This window comes from Halictus rubicundus, chromosome 10 (assembly GCF_050948215.1).
Source record: "Halictus rubicundus isolate RS-2024b chromosome 10, iyHalRubi1_principal, whole genome shotgun sequence".
Lineage (NCBI taxonomy): Eukaryota > Metazoa > Arthropoda > Insecta > Hymenoptera > Halictidae > Halictus > Halictus rubicundus.
This window is the reverse complement of record NC_135158.1, coordinates 5,569,466-5,587,513: the sequence shown is the minus strand read 5'-3', so window position 1 is coordinate 5,587,513 and position 18,048 is coordinate 5,569,466. Positions and strand designations below refer to the sequence as shown.

The 18,048-nt window shown below is 49.8% G+C and overlaps 1 protein-coding gene across 2 annotated transcripts in view; it reads right to left on the bottom strand.

Annotated features, from left to right (window-relative positions):
- The window catches only part of LOC143357880 (uncharacterized), a 46,706-nt gene extending 40,390 nt beyond the window's left edge, over nt 1-6,316 (bottom strand). For both annotated transcript variants that reach the window (XM_076794532.1, XM_076794533.1), the window contains exon 1: nt 5,117-6,316. In XM_076794532.1, coding sequence (XP_076650647.1) covers nt 5,117-5,537 — 421 coding nt within the window. In that variant the 5' untranslated portion in view covers nt 5,538-6,316. The remainder of the gene's footprint in view (nt 1-5,116) is intronic.
- Nucleotides 6,317-18,048: the final 11,732 nt, after the last annotated feature.

Sequence of the window (18,048 nt, the reverse complement as noted above, 5' to 3'; positions counted from 1 at the left end):
CGTCGTATTCTTGATGTAGGGGCGAATAATTCCATTTATATAGGATGGATAGGTTAGGCGTGGTCCGACAACAACGATCCTCCGCTCTTCTAATGGTTTCCACTCGGAGGGGGATCCCGGTCCGTCTTCCAATCTTTCTTCCCGTACGAATTCGGGCCAACGGCGTCGAGCGTTCGTGTTTACGGGAGGGGGGAGGGGGTCCGCGCAGTCGAGAATACATAATTTACACCTGAACGTCAGGAACCGTCCCCCGAAAACTGTCGGAATCCCTAATATCCTCCACTACGAGCACTCCGTACCCCGAGAGGCTTTTATCCGATCGACTATTTCGAGAAACAGTAGGTGTTATTCCCTCCGTCTCGTGATTCGTGCAAAGTTTACCGTTAACCTATTCCCCGCCTACCTGATTACAGTAACGCTTCGATATATGTGAAAACTTCGGGACCAAACGTCGTTTACTTCGTGTACAGGAGCACTGTTTATTGAACTAAAATTTTCTTGTTTTTAATTATTTTTTCATGACACTTTCACTGACACATTTCTGACGCTTTTCTGATTAAAATGATACCAAGCACGACACAATTCGGATCGCGTTTACTCGTTTAATCCACGGAACAGTGGAGCCTCGATTATCCGAACTGATCGTGGAATATTTAGATAAGGGAACAGTTGTCAGCTTACGGTGGTAGATTAAATCTTTATTCGCGTGTACAGTGGATCATGTTCTACGTGATAGCTTTAAATTGAACTGTTTAAATGCGAAGCACATGCGTACTTTGACAATGGAGTTCGGATAGCGGAGGTTCCACTAAATCGTCAATAGCACACGTACACGTACTCCGAATTATGTCATGTTTGGGTTCCTACTATTCCGAAAAGTATTACGAATATTTCAGTAAAAGTTTCACGGAAAAATAATGAAAAATTTTATTGTTAAATTATACATAGAGCTTCTGCGCGTCTCGAGGGATATGGTTCGCGGTGAGAATAAATCTTTTCGCTAAATTGTTTAACACATATTGCGTGTACGAGTGACTTCGTGAGAAGGATTTCAAAGATTTTCAGATGAATGTTTTTCAGGGTTTCTTCACGGTTTATCGCATTGTCTCACACAGTTTCTGGCTCGACAACTCGTCGGCTCGTTCCGCCGGCTTTTTACGCCACTGACGATCGAGCCTCTTTCATTAATCGTCACGGTCGGGATCCTTAATGACATTACGGCGCGTCGGAAGATCGAAGACCGCGTTGCCTGACCTCTTTTCTCTTATCTTTCGCATCGACCCCCGGCGCGTGCACGCGTACTCGCGCCACACCAGACCACGAGACGCGAGGGAACCATAGTCTGCGAGCCTAACTGCCTACCGGTCTCTCCTAATTTCTCTCTGGAACCCACCCGTCTCAAAATCTATTCCCCCAAAATATTTCAATATTTTTCCTCCTATCTCATTCTTGATGCTTCAATATTTATATTTATCTATCAAAGTCCCAACAGATTCGGATTCCCATTTATTCTATGTAAGGAACAATACAATTTCTTATAGATTTTAATTATTGTCAAAACTTTAGGGAAACTCTGGAATTTAACCGATTCCAAATTTTACTTAGTGCCTCAAAGAAGAGGAAAAGAAAATTTGTTGACAATTTGTTAGCCAGGGTGAAGACACGGACAAAGCAGCCCCGTTGCACACGGTTACAGCGCGACCGGTTGTTAACGATCGATCATCGAAGGTATCGATCGTTGGATCGCGCTCCGGCCGATCGTTTTTCCAGAACAACAACGACAAAGCCCACGGTCCGCGACCACTATCGAATTAGAACACGTACATTCGCACCTGGTGGACAATGGCGCCTCGTGGCGGAAGGGTTAATCACGCGATTAATCACCGGTTAACGTTATCGTTAATGCTATCGCTGTGGGTTTGCCGGTCTGTCAACGGTGATCTAGGAGCCCGCTTCAATAGCAATCGAAATAAGTTCTTTCGAAACCCACAGTGTTTCCCACAGTGCATATTATCTTTTACAGTGTGCAGTATTTAATATAGAAACTTGTATAAATATTTTTACATTAACATGTTAATAATAAGATGCAGTGTGCACTTTGTCCGGCCAAAAGTTTGGAACCACTCCGAGAATCGATGGGAAGAGACGTGTGCTTGTTGAGTCAACAAACTCGAGCAACTGCAAACCGTTGCGTTAATTTACAAAACACATGAGCCGCGAGTTCGATTAGCTGTTTGCAGAAATATTTGCGTTGGATCAAGAGAAATACTGTCGGTGTTGTTCTATGACATGTTCGTCTTTGTTCGACAATTCCTTCGTTTCAGGAATGTTTAAGTTCCTTCGTAGTAATTATCAGATAAATTGTCTGATTTTCTGAACGGCTGAGACGGGCGACAGGTATTTGCTAAACGTTTCGTTATTTTATGCACTATTACCTAATAGTATTCTGCTAATTTTTATGTCAAATAAAAATTGTTTGAGTGGGAAATAATAATTGTTCAACGAGTTGGAAATAACACAATAATGTTTTTATTAATTCTGTAAATATTTTTACTGTCTTGTATTTGGTCCACACATTTTTGTCATAAATGCATAAAATCCATTGTCTGGCTATTATTATTAGACTGCAGATTTTGAGGCAAAAATAAGTAAGTGCAATTTAAAACATTACTATTTCCAACTTTTTCAAACTGTTAAGGAAAGAATGAATGCTTGCAATCTGTGCAGAAAATTTTGTATGTTGTATAAAAATTTTCAGCCCAGCTATTATGCAGTCTAGAGTATTATCAGCTGTCATCTATTACGTATTATTTCCAATCAATAATCTGTTACGTTTTATTTCCAATTACATATCAGCTGTCATCTATTATGTATTATTTCCAATCCATAATCTGTTACGTTTTACCTAATACGTTGTACTGATTATCGATTACCTATTACCCATTATCGATTATCAATGATCAATATAATATTATCTATCTGTCGCCAGCCGCCTGTCGTCCGCCAGCGTCCGCCTCGATCCGACGGCAAGATCGCGTCGATCTTTCGCCGGATGTTGAACGTTCTCGCGTCGGCCGTCGTTCTTTTCGCGATCGATCGCGTCCTTCCGATCGAGTGCACCGTATACGTACAAAACCGGCGAGAATCGCGCGAGAAGCGGAGCGTTTCGTGTTGATAAGCGAAGCGAACGGAAGAGCATGCAAGCGATTATTGGGCTCCGGGCAGGGGGGACAGCAGGAAAGTCGTTGATAGTGACAATGAACCGAGTTCTCGGCAGACGTAGCGATCGCGTGAAAATTACGATCGATCCGCCCCGAATCGATCATCCTCCCACCGATTGCGAACCTGTGAATGATTTTCCCGAGATCGCTTTGTCCATGCTCTGCGATCAAACCGTGGCCGTTCTAACTTTCACGTTCTTCTCGCTGTTTTAATCGATCCACAATCATGTCCGAATCGGAACAGATTTATAACGACAATGATCAAGAGGCACGTAATTTAATTATCCAAGAAAATAGGGCACATGTCCACGTAAGCATTTTGTTCTTGTCGTTGTCTTGCATAATTCTGTCCAAAAGTCGTAGTTTGTGTCTGAATGTTAGAAATCGTAAAAACATCCACAGTTTGATCACAAGGCACTGTGTGCGTGTGTGTGACAGAAACTTAATTTTACAGGGTTGGTGGGCAAGCAACATCAATTTGCAATCACAACGGATCCCTCGTACGAAATCTTCATAAAAATTGTATAAAATCTTGTCAGCCATTGATCGTATCAAACAAAGATGTCATCACTTTGCTCATCTCTGTGTCAATTCAAACTTTACCATTCAGAGATCTACACTGCAACAACAAGACAGATCAACTGCAATGGGCGATGCAATAATGAGCCAGGATGTCGATGAACATCAGCTTCCCACCAACCAACAATCTCGTGCTGTGCTCGTGGACCTCGCTGACGGTTCCCAGAGTGTCAAATCCCTCGGCACCCTCGATCATCCGAGCTCCCCGTCGAATTTCGAGCGGAGTCCGACTAGGTGGAACGTTGCACGAGGATCAACAGGTAGTAGTCGACAGTCTCCGTTCGCCGTGGAGCAAACTCGAACCGTATCGTTTCCGCGAGCTATCGGGCCCGGCGAGATTCGAGGTTTCGCGGTTGACACGGCCGGCGATACGGCGTCGGTGCGCGGCGGTTCGCCCGGTGACAAGAAACTTAATAGCCGGTCTTGAAATACAGGTTTCGACGTGCCGACGCTCGTAAAGATCGATTATCGGCGAGTGTTTAGATCGGCGCCAATACCGGTAGCCGCGGCGCGAGCCCGCGTAGCCGATCGACGGTGAAAAATCGCGTTGGGACAGCGGCATACATCCTCTGCGGCCAAAGACACCTCGCGATAAGCGTGCGGGGAATATCGGTTCCGAGAGAAACGTCGACAAATCACTGGGGGATCTGTTGTTCGCTGTCGATCCGATCTGGTGGTACGGATCGGCTTGGTCAGCTCCGCGAAGCGTCACACCGAGAACGACGTTAGCTCAAAGGTGGCTTGAGGGTAGTTGAAAATACGTCTGCCGATCACTGTGGGGACTTTAATGGTTAGGAATGCGACGATGTCCTTGGTTGTTCTTTAGGGGCTGAGGAGATCTTTGGAGGATTTCCTCTAGAAAGAGGAAAAGGTGTTTCAACGTTGCTGCGATGGTAGCAATCGGGGCTTGAACAACTCTGAGAACCGTCCGAGGCTAAAGAACCTATCGGGGGTAGTTGAAGAGAGGGTTAGGTCCGAGTTAGTTTCGTAACCACCACAGGAGATTTCAATCCCTAGGAATTTAACACTACTCTCAGTTCTTCATTCGGAGTTGAGAGGGTGTTTGAAAGAATTCCCGCGCGTGGAAAAAGGAGAGATAATGGCACAGCTACGATGGTAGCAATTGGCTTGGACAATTCTGGGAACCGTCCTGGGTGAGATAGCACAGTTAGATCGAGGGTGTCTTCAGAGTATTCCAAGAGAGGGTTAAACCTGGGTTAGATGGTTCGTACGACTTTAAGAATCAGTTTTGACAGCTCTGGAAACCGGCGCCAAAGAGCGCAGTTAGATCAACGCTATCTGGGAAAGAGTGTTACCTGAAGGTGGCGGCGGAGGGTGATGGTGATGATGGTGATGATGGTGATGGTATCCCAGGGTGGGTGGCGGCGGCGGGTAGACCGCGCCCCAGATGCAGGACGCGGCAGCCGCGGCCGCCACCTGTTGCGGGTGCTGATGGTGGTGATGATGCTGCTGCTGCTGTTGCTGCTGTTGTTGCTGCTGCTGTTGCTGCTGTTGCTGCAGCAGCTGTTGCACCTGGGCGATGTCTACGAACTCCTGTAGCTCGCCGTCGGGCTCCGGGCCGGCTTCGCGGAGCCGGCCCTCCGACGAGCCGGTCGGCAGTACCGCGAACGGGTTGCCGGTGTTGTGCTGCAGGTGATCGAAACCCGCGAGCGGGTTCGCGGGCTCGTAATTGCTGCGGCCGGTCGTGTGTTCGCGGCGCATCGCCAGTGCCAGCATCTTTTCAACCTGTCGCGGCGCCGGCCCTCGTCGCGGTGCCACGGGTCCACGTGCTCCTCCTTCGGATGGCGCGTTGCTCTTGAAGGCCGGCGGCCAACACCGGCGACCGGGCCTGGCCTCTTCGGCTCGTCGGGTACGACAACGCCGAGCACGAGGACCAACGCAGAGAGTACAGAGTCAACGGGCTATCGCACATGTCACGACGTCGCCGAGGACGCGGGTCCCTCACCGTCGCGCGTCCTCTTTCTTCTCTCGTCGCCGGGCCAGAAGAGGAACCAACCGACGAGAACGTTTTCAACACCGGTGAACGGAGAACCCGGTTCCCGATAGAAGACACTCGCGGAACACGTTTCCACTTCGGAGCAGGCGGTTTGTACGTTTCCGTTGACGTCCGAGAGTTCGACAAAGGACACCGGTCGTAGAAAGCCGCGGCACCAGCGGATCTCTCTCTCTCTCTCTCTCTCTCTACCTCTCTTTTTATCGTCTCCGAGAAGCAGAAGAAAGTCCCGGTGAAATCTGTCGCCGAAATATGTATCCTCGCGACGATGTACTTACTCGCGTAAGCTGTACACGACGATTAATTATCGAAATATCGAGGTATCGCGACACTGTGAGAAGGCACGTTGAAAGAACGACGAGGACGTCGCGTGGCTCGCGAGCAGAGCCGACGGTGCCGGTCAGCGGGGTTCGAAATCGCGCGGTTCGGTCGGAGGCGTACGAAGAAGTTGGTTTCGAGTTGGCGCGCGATAAAGCCGACGTGCCGGCGCGCGTGCTGCCCGGTATCGTATCACTGGAAGATCCTGCTCTTTCTCGCTCTTCGTCCTCCTCCTCCTCCTCCTCCTCCTCCTCCTCCTTCTCCGCAACCGCCTCCTCCTACTCTTCTTCCTCTCCTCCGCCGCCGTACCGGCCGCTTAGAGCGAGTCGGTTTTCTCCCTCCGTGTCCAACAGTCGGGCCCCGTCCTCTCGCCGTCTCGCTCCCTCCCCGGGCGTTTTCCGGTCTGGATCGAGGCGAAACGGCCTCCGCTCCGGTTCCACTCCCCCTTTTCCACGCGGAGGATCTTCCGGCCGTTGTTGCCGCCGCTCCAAGACGCTCTGCACCGCTCCGCGCCCCTGGGAGCGCTCTCCTGGGCCACGAGCCAACTTTCGGGCCACCAGTCTACCCCGGGGTCACTCTTCAGGGCCACGAGACAATTTCGGGATGCTCTTCGGGTCTAGAACGATGACTCTGTGGTGGTTAGCTGACTCCTAGAAGTTCTTCGAGCCGGCGATAAGACTTTGGGGAGCTCTTCAGGGCCACGAACAGACTCTAGAGTTCTTTCCAGGACCGAAGAACGACTCTGGAGCGTTCTTCGAGACGACGCTAAGACTCGAAGGCCACAGGCCGGCTTGAAGACGCACCGACAACCGGCGCAAGCGTTTCCCGCGCTTTGGAAGCGACTCCTGGTGCCGCGGGTGGTAGCAGAGACGACTACGGTGGCGATGGAGTCTCGCGAGGTCCCGTCACGTGTCGTCGACATCGCCCGCTCAAGGTACGATCTCTGCTGGTCCTCCTGGACCCTCGGTAATGCTCTCGCAGAGGTGATCCCTGCAGAATCCCCGCAGAACCCCGCCGAGCCCGTTGTCTCACCGTGTGCCCCCCGTGCCCGGTTCATCCGTCTCTCCCGCGTGTCTCTCGCGATTTCCATTCATTCCTTTCCCCCGCCTTTGCCACGCAGCCCCTCCTCTGCCGCGACACCACGCCGCTTGCGGTCCTCTTCGGGCTCCTTCTCCTCCGCTCGCGCGTCTCCTCGCGTGTGCTCCTCTCATCTCTTTCTCTCTTTTGTATCTCTATCTTTCTCTCTCTCTCTCTCTCTCTTGTCCGAGAGCACCGTTTCTTCCTTCTTCGACCAGATGCCTCCCCGCTCGTTCCTTCCACGATGATTCCCTTCCTCCACGCGCCGGGTACCCCGCCAGACCCCTCTTCCTCAGGCGCTGGTTGTCCTACTCGCTCCAACACGCTCGAAACACCAACGCGTTCATCGCCGGTAACACTGCCAACGTTCGCCGGGTGACGTCATCGGCGTGGGCGCAACCCCACGCCAGAGAGAGCGCGTCTCTCTTTCGTTTCATGGACCCCCTCTCTTTCGAGACTTGATTCTCCTTCCTCTTCTTCTTCTTCTTCTTCTTCTTCGTCTGCTTCGTCTGCTTCGTCTGCCGCTTCGGCTACGTCTGCTCCTCTCTTCGTGTTTCGACGCGGATTCACGGCTCGGCTCCGGTAACTTCAAGTTTGCCCCTTTTCTTCTGGCCCCTCGTTCTTCTTGGGGACACTTGGGTCACTCGGTGCCATTCCAGGAGGATCTCCTCGGTGCACCGGAAGTCCTGAGATTTTTGTGGCCGTCCGTTCTCTCTGTTTCTCTTTGTCGCTGGTTTGTATGGCCGCGACCTTGAATTTCGAGCGCCCACCGGGACCGGCCCAACGCCGGAAGGTTGAGGTCGATACTCTCATGGGTTGGATGACTTTTACCGTAAACACGCTGCCCCCGCGTCTGGAGCGTCTTGCTACTGGTTTCCGTTGATCTTGATCCACCTTTGCACCTACGGAGGATCTTCGTTTCGGGCGGACTCCTTTGAGACGTCGCTTAAAACGCTCGGCCGATCATGAAGTCCGCCATGCTGTATCGGGATCTACCTATGAAGAGCAGGTCGGAGCTGGCGGATCACTCAGTTCCAATCAATAAGTTTGTCTTTTATTTGGACGTTTCCCACAGCTCGTTCTTCGAAACAGAGTCTTATTCATTTTATCGAGCTGAAGAGAAGCTATTTCGGTCGATTCTGAAGCTGACCATGTCAGATATCCGATTTTAGAAGGGGGAACAAAATCCTGGAAGCCCAATTAGGTCTCTCTGTGATTCAGTTCTATGTGTATCTTGGCGCTATCTCGGATCTATAGCTGGTTTTTTGGAGAAAAAGGCTCGAGGTGAATCAACGGTCACAACAGTTGCTCATTCCATTTCTGGTGATCACAGTTTGCGACTCTGAAGCGATTCGAGCGGAGTAAACCTCTACTATGGTCATCGCTGTATCTCTCCTTTGGTCTGCAAGTGTGATTTTGGCTTTATAGTCTTGCGATAATCCTGGAACAAAGACCTATTGTAAGAAACGTGAACTTTCGAAAGGATTATTCAAACATTTGACAAACTTGGTCCCCAAAACAGAAGGCAAGCTCGTCAGAGAATATCTTTTTTGAGACCAGTGATCTGCATAAAACACCGACTAATTGTAGTCGGGGATCTCCCTTGTGGCGGAGTAAAGTATAGGAGCAGGATAGCGATCGAAGGGCTACCGTCTCGGTCGCGAGTGACCCAATGTTTACGGGCAGGGATAAAGATCGAGTTCCCGGGGATATAATATCAGGGGCACGAGAGTGGTTCGTTAAGTGGAGGGTTTCGACGCGTGCCAGAAGCGCGTCACGCGTGTTACGGTTCGAAGAGAGGCGAGAGCCGATAGTCCCCGACGAAGGGAGGAGAAACCGCAAAAAGCGGGCCGCTCGGACAAGAACAAGCGCGGCACTCGCACGAAACGCGACAGTCGCTGCAGTTGGTAGTCAAGTTCTTACACGCGGCCCCAATAAACCACTCGGAGGGGGCTTCCGACTTCCCGTTCTACCATTCGGACCCTGAAGAGAGGGACCACGGAACCCGAAGCGCAAGGATTGCCCCCAAAAAACTGTAAACTCCGATTCCGATGAAGACGAAACTCGGATCCTGCTGGGAGAACTTTCTACCCTGAAGATGCTTAGACCTCGAGGAAAAAGATGGAATCTTGATGGAGTTCATCTCGTGTGGAGGGCCGAGGATTCTAGAGTCCGGGCATGAAGGCGTTTTAGATTCCGGAGGAAAATAAGACATCTTACATCACGAAGGTGTAGATCATACAGTAAAAGAAAGACGTTTTGATCCTGGAAGAATTTAGACCACGAAGAAAGAAGAGAGCCCTTGCACTTTGAAGCATAACGACAAGTTGAGATTGAGAAGGGACCCGAGAAGAAAAGTAGAAGAATCTCTGAAGGAGAAGGAGAACTTTGAGAAGACAAAAAACATGTAATTACACTCTGAAGAATAACGGGAAGTTTTCGAGCTTGAAGAATGAAGAAGCTCACCCTCGGAAGGAGGAGAAGAACTTCACATCCTAAAGAAAGACGAAGAAGCATGCGAGGAATAACAAGAACTGCACGCCCTGAAGAAGAAGGAGAAGAGTCCTATAATTTGAAGAAGAAGAAGTCGATCATCTGAAGAAGAGCAAAGAAGACAGCTCTCCAAAAGGAAAATGTCCCGCAGCCATCGGACATCGGTAGCTCGCAAGGAAGTTGTCATGCTCATCCCGATCCAGGATTCCCGGACGGTCCGAGAGAACGAAGCCAGCAGGAGCATCGTCTTGGTCTCGATGAGGCCCATAAACCTGACAACGGATTCCTTAATTGTCTCCACTAAATCCGCGACACCCGGTATCCGCTGGACGGTTACGAGGCAATTTCGCCCGGAGAAGATGCGTGGACCGTCAACGTGGTACAGCGTCGTTCGCTTTTCCTTTTCACCGATCTACAATGTCTCCTGTGCCCGGATCTCAAACCGTCCGCTCGGCTAGGTCCGCGGCGCGACAATTTTATCATTACACGGCGCAGAATCGCGTACGATGCTCGAAAGATAAGCGCGAGCCGGCGCGGAGACGTCTTCCAGCGGGCATAGAGGCATCGCGGAACAGGTCAGTCCAGTTTCGCGCAATTACGTCAAAACGAGCATGCCGACGCGGATACCCTCTAGCTAGAAAGGGTTGCGAACTCACCCTGGACGTTCTGTGGACATCCTGGATGCTCCGGGGACGTTGGACGTCGCGGCGAACCAGTCACAAAAGCTGATAAAATCGAGAGCTGTCCCACCTTCCAAGGACTTGCTCCGAAAGGTAGTGAAAAATACCAAATATCAAATATTCAAAAATCATTAGAAGGATTTAAGTCCTTTTAAAGTCATTAAAAGAGAAAATATACAATACAATACTCTTACAATAGACTTGGAATAATTGTTAGAAATAAATGCGAAACAAGCCTTCCTAAAATTAAATTTATTTATGTGACAGTTTAGAATTTGTTGTCTCGTGATTGTTCTTTCGGACAGAGAAGGGTCAGAGAAGGGTTTCAGTTTTCTCAGCCACCGATTTGATTCGCACGAATGAAGATAGTTCGTGGCCGATCGTGACCGAAAGAAAGCGGAGTGAATACGGGGCCCATAGAAGGGGCCCAGGGGCCTGATGGGAGCAGAATGGGGGGCAAAACGTGCAGAAATCGCGGGAACCGACGCCGGGCGCCGCCGCCGTCGCGATAGGGGAAACCGACACCGGGTCGTCGCGACGGGCATTCTCACCTGATCGACCGTTTAAAGAATCATAAATTTAACGATAATGATTTCCACGAGTGGCGAGCAACGAGCGATACCCGACACTATAATTTCTCGGTCTTCGATTACTCGCGGAGGAGAACCTTTCCCCTTTCCGGGCCGGTACGTGTTCCCCATTAACCGGTGTACCCCGGGGCGTTTGCACAATTTTCTGCGGAACAAAAGACTGGCGGCGGTGTTCACGGTGCGAACCATAGACGTGCTGTGCCGTTCCGCGAAGACGTGCCCTAAACTCTCAGTTTCACACGATTTGTGCAAACAGCGGTGGTCCAGCTTCGGTTGGAGTCGAATGTCCTGGCAAAAATGCAAATCTTAACATGTAGGTTATTTTTCAAGTCAAATCTTAACATGGTTATAAAATCGCCGAAATAATCCGCCACGTTTAGTGTCACACCAATGCCCATAAAAGTCACACAAAGTTCGAAGCAACGTACTCAACGAAACCAAAAACACGAAAGACAAAGTTTATCGTGAGCCTTGAGATAATACCCTTGTAATCTTCTCACACCTCGTAGATCCTACTTCATTAATTATCACATTTGATAAAAGAATTGTATAAGATCGTATCTGACACGGCCGATATGGCGCAGCGTTAACAATTGAATTTGGCGCCGTTGAATGACAAACGTGGGGACTATTTTTCAGGCATATTGTTTCGCCTACCGTTCAATTTGCGGATTTAGTTCATTTGTCGAACGGGTAGCTCGTAAGTCTCGAGAATCGTAGACATTCGTTTCGTAGCCGGTCGATTTTCGACGCGGTCTGTCTTCGAAAAAACGGGTTTAACCGGGGTACGGGGTACGGGGGACGGGGCTCGAAAATGGTTTTTTCTGTTGGTCGGGCCTCGGACCGGTCCGGATCGGTTCTCCTTAAATCGGCAGGAGAGGAAGCCGGTCAGAAACAGGACGATGACGATGACGGCGACGGCGCGATGGTGGCCGGCGCGGCGACGCGGCGTGGCGCAGGCACACGCCATATCTGGCGAGACTATCCTACGTGGGCTCGATCTTCGGCTCGGCTCGGCTTCGCCTCTCCCTCCTCCTAACCGAGCAAACACACCTTTTTAGCGGCATTACATTAATATCGTAATGGCACGGGATCAAGCGAGCGAGTCCGCCTGCCCGAAGGCGTTCGCTTGCCTCGCTCGCTTTGCTCGTTTCTAGCGAGCCCCATGGACAACAGACGGAGGCCAGCATCCTTTTCGCCTTCCTCTTCGTCCTCTTCATCCTTCTCCTCGTTCTCCTCTCCCTCTTCTTCGTCTTCCTCTTCGAGCCGTGGATGCGCTCGAGCCTCCCCGCGGATACGCTAACTGTCTCGCGTCCGAGTGGATCATTTGTCTTCCTCAGGGAAGAACAACTGCGCATATCGCCGGACTCCAGGGATTCTCCGTCGAGGAGAATCTACGTTGGCACGAGCCAACCTCCACCAGGTATACTCTGCCCCTGCTGGCAGAGGCGTCAGTCCCTCGCATGATCCCCGATGGATCAGGGAGCTGAAGATCCTTTGGAATTCTGCGCTCTTGAAACGGGTTTAACGTCTGTATACTACTCTGGTCTGGGCTGGGGTCTAGGTTTGGCCCTCGCAGAGTAGTGAACGTAGAGGATGTTGCGAAGGATCCTCTACTCCCGATGGAGCAGGCCTCGTTCCTTCGGATGATCCATAGTGGTTCAGGGAGCCGGCAGAAAATCGTTTCGAACTCTTCTGCTCTGTTGGAGTTCAATGTCTGTATACTAATGGGTCTAGGTTTGTTCCCTGAGTATGGAACGTAGGAGTCGTTGCAGAGGATTCAGATCCTAGGATCTGGTTGAGGTCCTAGAAGTATCTCTATTTCATGGGGACTCTATGTGGTCTAGGTTCTGTAATTTATCGTAAAGTAATGCAACAGGGACTTTATAGGCTCCAGGTTCTAAGAGGATCGATTGTATAATAATTTAATTCGAGGCCTCCGCACGATGTCACAGACTCTTTGTACGCTTTCTGACTTAGGGGAATCAATTTTTCATAGGCGTCGTGGAGATGTACCCAAGGACCTGGAAGAATCTATTCTAGTCAAGTTCTAGATTCCTGGATAGTAGGAGATAGAGTTTATAAGTTCTAGGTGCTATGAGGATCTATAGTAGTCTATGTTTAGGTTCTTAGATGACGCTGCAGATATTCAATGAACTATAGACTCCAGCAAATTCCTTTTTTGTTCGATTGTAGATGGTGTACAGAGACCGGCTACCTCCAAATGATCATTTTAGGATGTCTTTTGTACCATTTTTGGTTATTTTTCTAAAACGTATGGAGAAGGTAGACAACCTTCAGGGTACCATTTTGGCTATTTTTCTAAAACAATTTCTAAAACAATATTAGAGACGCACCAGCAGGCTGACCGACCACCTCGCTGTCTGAGCTTCCGAAAAACAGACTATAGCAAGGTTTACTGTCCGAGTGGGGTTAATAAATAGTTTCATAGCCGAAGCGAATCTCGGTGCGCGGAATTTGACTGCCAGTCATCCGAAGTATTCCCCCTCTCTCTCTCTCTCTCTCTCTCTCTCTCTTTCTCTCTCTCTCTCTGTCTGCATGGCCCCGTGGCTTTCATTCACGTTTCGAGAATTTATGTCTCGCGGAGTCACCGTCTGTTCTCGCGAGCGCGAGAAGAATCATGGTCCGGAGTCGTCCCTGACGGGAGTATATCCGTTCTCTCGGAGAGACATAATTCGAAATTGTCGGTTGGGTTAAAGGGCAGGGCCCGGCTACTTGAGCGAGTTGACTCTGCCGGTCTCGGGGATCACGTGCCACGGCTTCTTTACTTCTTCTGTCGTTACCTCTCCTCTCTTCGTCCTCTCTTCCTTCGGAGCGGCTTCTTCCACCTCCATCGGGTCCAGCCTCCCGCAGGCCTCGCGGCGCTTGTTATCGTTCGGCCGGTCGTTATCACCGTCATTAGGGATCTCTTCATCGCGGGGACCGGCAGCCCGAGACGATCCTCTCCGCCACCTTTTTACTTTTGCCCACGAACTTGCAGCCTACGGACACGATTTCCCGATACTATCGCCTCTGGCCATCCGCGAGCGAATAATTTACGGGAAATCCGCCAATTTTGGTCTAACTTCGTTCATTCCTTCTTTCTATAACTCAATCTTTTTTAATAATGTATTTCCACAATTTCGTGATCTATCTTATTGATAAGTAGTGCAGCTGGTATAGGCTTGTCCATCAGTAAACCACTTCCTGCTTTACTTATAGACCTTGCAGTTCATACAATTTTCAGTAAATACTTTAGCTCGAAGAAAATACACGTACCCACAAGAAGTACCTGGGAAAAAAGTATGGTTTAAAAAATTGGCGAACGAAGCGGAGGAAAGTCATATGAACCTTATCAATTATACGGTTATAAAAATGATCCGACGCAAGTACGTAACTTGGTTGGAACATGGAGAACATGAAAAGGATATAAGAACACTGTCACATTATTTGATAGGGAACATTTTTTCCATGAAGACTGTCGCTTCTATTAACCGTCTAGCAGCACAATATCCGAGCATTCTAATGATCGTCTTCCGGAAAGGTGGATAATCCAGAGGGTTAAGTGGCACGACATCGGCAAGTTTCCCCTAACTCTCCGAACTGTACTCGGTGGGCCATCTTGCTGGGGCGTCCGTGGAGATGAAGAAAAAAAAAAAGAACGAAAAGCAGAAGGAAGCCCTCGGAAGACTGGTCTAACGGAGCGTCGGAGGAAGACAGAGCGAGACGAGAGAGAAGAAAAGGAGAGAGAAAGAGAAACAGGACAAGGCACACGAGAGTTCTTCAGAACGCGGTCCTGCAGCCGAGCCGAAGTGACCTCATCGGATGTGGCTCTGATTCGCTCAATTCGTCCACGACGTTCCAAAGCGAGCGAGGGCACGAGCACGGAGCTGAGCGAGCGAGCGAGCGAGCGTGCTCGCTCTCGAGAGCAGGCCAGGCGCATCGTCGCGTCGCGCCAAGACACGGACGTGTCGCGCGGAAAAGGAGCCTCTGCCCCGCGATTGCTATCGTCTTTGCCTCATTATTCCATTATGATGGCGTGTGGCGTGTGCCGTACCCCATTCGCCCTGATTGCCAGAGCGCCTGCCCTCCCCTCCACTGCCACCTCGCTTCCTGACTCTCCTCTCCTCTCCTTGTCCCATCCACGATCATCCTCTCCTCCTCCCTCTGCACTACGATTGTTCCCTTTTCGACCTTCTTTCCCATTTGCTCGCTTATTTTCCCGTTTCTTCTTTCATTGACGCCTGGTCTAAGGAGCATTGAAAATTGCCATTTTACTGTACCGTTATATGTACTGTTAATATTTTATTGTACTGTTCATTTTTTTAGAGCCAAGCTACTGTAGTCGGACCTGCTGAATATTTCGGGAGAACCTTAGGAACCTTCGTTCCTGCATGCAGGGTGTTTGTTGAACCCTTCCCTCATGATTTCTTACGCAACTGTTATTACACTTATCGCATACCGTTAGTCTACCGTTTAAGATTTTTCTGCAGAGAAATTGCTAAAATCTGTACGATACATGCACCTTCCAGCGATCTATTCATTTGAAACAGAAAGTCCGTGAATCTCGGAAAAAGTTCCGCGATATCACGATTTTCTCCAGTTCGCAAGCCAGCCGCCCGTAAAATATTTGACACAGTATTTCCCCCCTGTGCATCCCTCATCCCCCGCAACACACATCCTTCCTTAGAGCTTATCCTCTTCGGCAAGAACGTGTCGTCCCCCTGCGCGCGTGCAGCGTTCTCTTTCTCTCTCTATCCTCGCGTGACGATGATGTGCGTGGATATTACGCCGCCCGGAGAACCTGGATCCACGAAAGAGCACAAGCCGGAGAGAGAGAGGGAGAGAGAGAGAGAGAGAAAGAAAGAAGACGAGACGAGGAAAGAAGAAGAAAGAAATATCGAGGGAGGAAAGGATGACGAAGAGGGGCAACGGGGGAGACCGAGTTGAAAAGGGGGCGGGGGCGGTGGCAGAGGGAAAGGGAGTCATCGAGAGGACGAGAGGGGACGAAGGTGGATGGACGACGGGACAAGGCAGGGCAGAGACTCTCAAACGGTCCGGAACAGGTTCCTGCCGGGACCGTTGCCCACCTCTCGCCCCGGAGAGGAGGACCCCGGGTGGGTGGAGAACGAGTTACAGGCCACGGAAGACACCTGGTTTTTCGGTGAAGCGCGACTCTACGACGCGGCAACGTCGGACACACAACAACAGTATTCTCTCTCTCCCTCTCTCTCTTTCTCTCTCGAGGCGAGGATCGCCTACTATGCAGACACCGGAGGAGATCGCCTCAGGAATGCCGGGCTGATTGGTTATTGGGACCTTGTTGCGGAAATGGACCCTGCGTCCTGGGGTCCGAGGCGATTCTGCTGGCTCTAATACCGTTTAATTCGCTTCTGGTGTTCTTGGAGGACTTCTGTTGTCTATCAATGACACTCTTCATTCGTGCCATCGCTAGCCTGTGGGTCCTTTGGTGAAATAAACATTGTCTTCGTCAAGCGAAGCATTTGGAAATTCATTTTTCCTCTTGGCAATTTTAATTGTGTTGGAACGGTATGACTCTGTGTTCTCGTTCTTCTCTGATACGCTTTTACAACTAAACGACAAGTATACTCGCTGTGCAACCTAATAACGTTGGAAACATTATGATACAGTACAGGATCACTTCGGACAGTTGCATCAACACACTAGAACGATTACATTACAACACATATATTCCTGATGTAACCTAATAACATTAGAAACATGACGAAGTACTGGAAGATTACTTTAACGTTCAGACAGCTCGTTCAAAAATGATGAAACTACAGCCTCTATAAAATTTATGAACTAGACAGCAAGTAAGCTTATCTTCTGAAAATTGCCTGCAAACTAGTATCAACGATCGAGCAGATAAGGGGGAAATCTTCCTCTGACCATTCTCTCAACTCTGCACACTATACAGGAAGCTTTGAATACCGAATAAAGAGAGAGAGAGATAGGCCGAACAAGTCCCCGAACGTTTCCGAAAACATTCACCGAGTTGGTCTCTTCTGTGTTCGCTTTCCGACGGGGATCGTTCGACGGGGTTATTCAATGATGCTCTCTCGGTAGCTGGTGATACGCCACGCGTGAATCGATGATGGGATACTTAACGCGGACGATCAAGATACTCGAATCGACGGCGCCTCGGTTTTCCCCTCTCGAATGCCTCCCTGATTAAGTGGAACGAAACCAAGCGAAACATTACACCGGGAGCTTGCTCGTTAATCCGCCAATTACACGGGGAATAGACACCGACTCCCCCCCCCCCCCCTCTAGTCGACGCTCTCCCCTTTGTTTCTTCTCTTTCAGCCTTCTTTGTTACGCCAAAAGTGAAAAGGAAACTTTCAATTTTTTACGGTGCTTTCCGGTTGGAAAAATAAAAGTGTAGATCGAACTCGACGAATCTTTTGACTTTTCATGAGCTTCCCAGAATAATTCGGAAGCCTGTTGTGATGTACCGGAAGGGAGATTAATAATATTTTACATGACAATTCTAAGCAAAACTATTCGATTTCGTCGCTCGAGGTGTGTGGTCACGATTGAAATTGCTATTTAAGAATCCTCAGCCTGGAACGGTGGACTTTCAGGAATTAGGAAATAATCGCCGATGGATAACACGTTAAAAGAAGAGTATCGCTCGAGTCCGCGATACATTCGAGAGTATAGAATTCGCGGGGAGATCTTTACGAGGCTTATTAGCGGTTAAGAAACGTGTTCGAAGGCCAAGCCTGATCTCCAGCGATGACCGATAGAGCAATCCCAGGATTCGCGTGCGCGCACCCCGGACTTTTTCGGTGGTAAACCCGGAACGCATAACGTTATTACAATCGGCTATCGGCGTGTACGAGCGCTCGTAACGTACTCTATTCCGCATTATCCGCGGCCATTGTTCTGGCGCGGGCAATCGGGCATCGTGGGATCAGCGAATCATCCGTTCGCCGATGATTTCTATCCACGGAAGTACACGATCTCGCGGTTGTACGGGGATTTTTGCCACGCGGCACCCTCGACCGATTACGTAGTCGATCGGGAACCATGGGGAACCGAAAGATCCA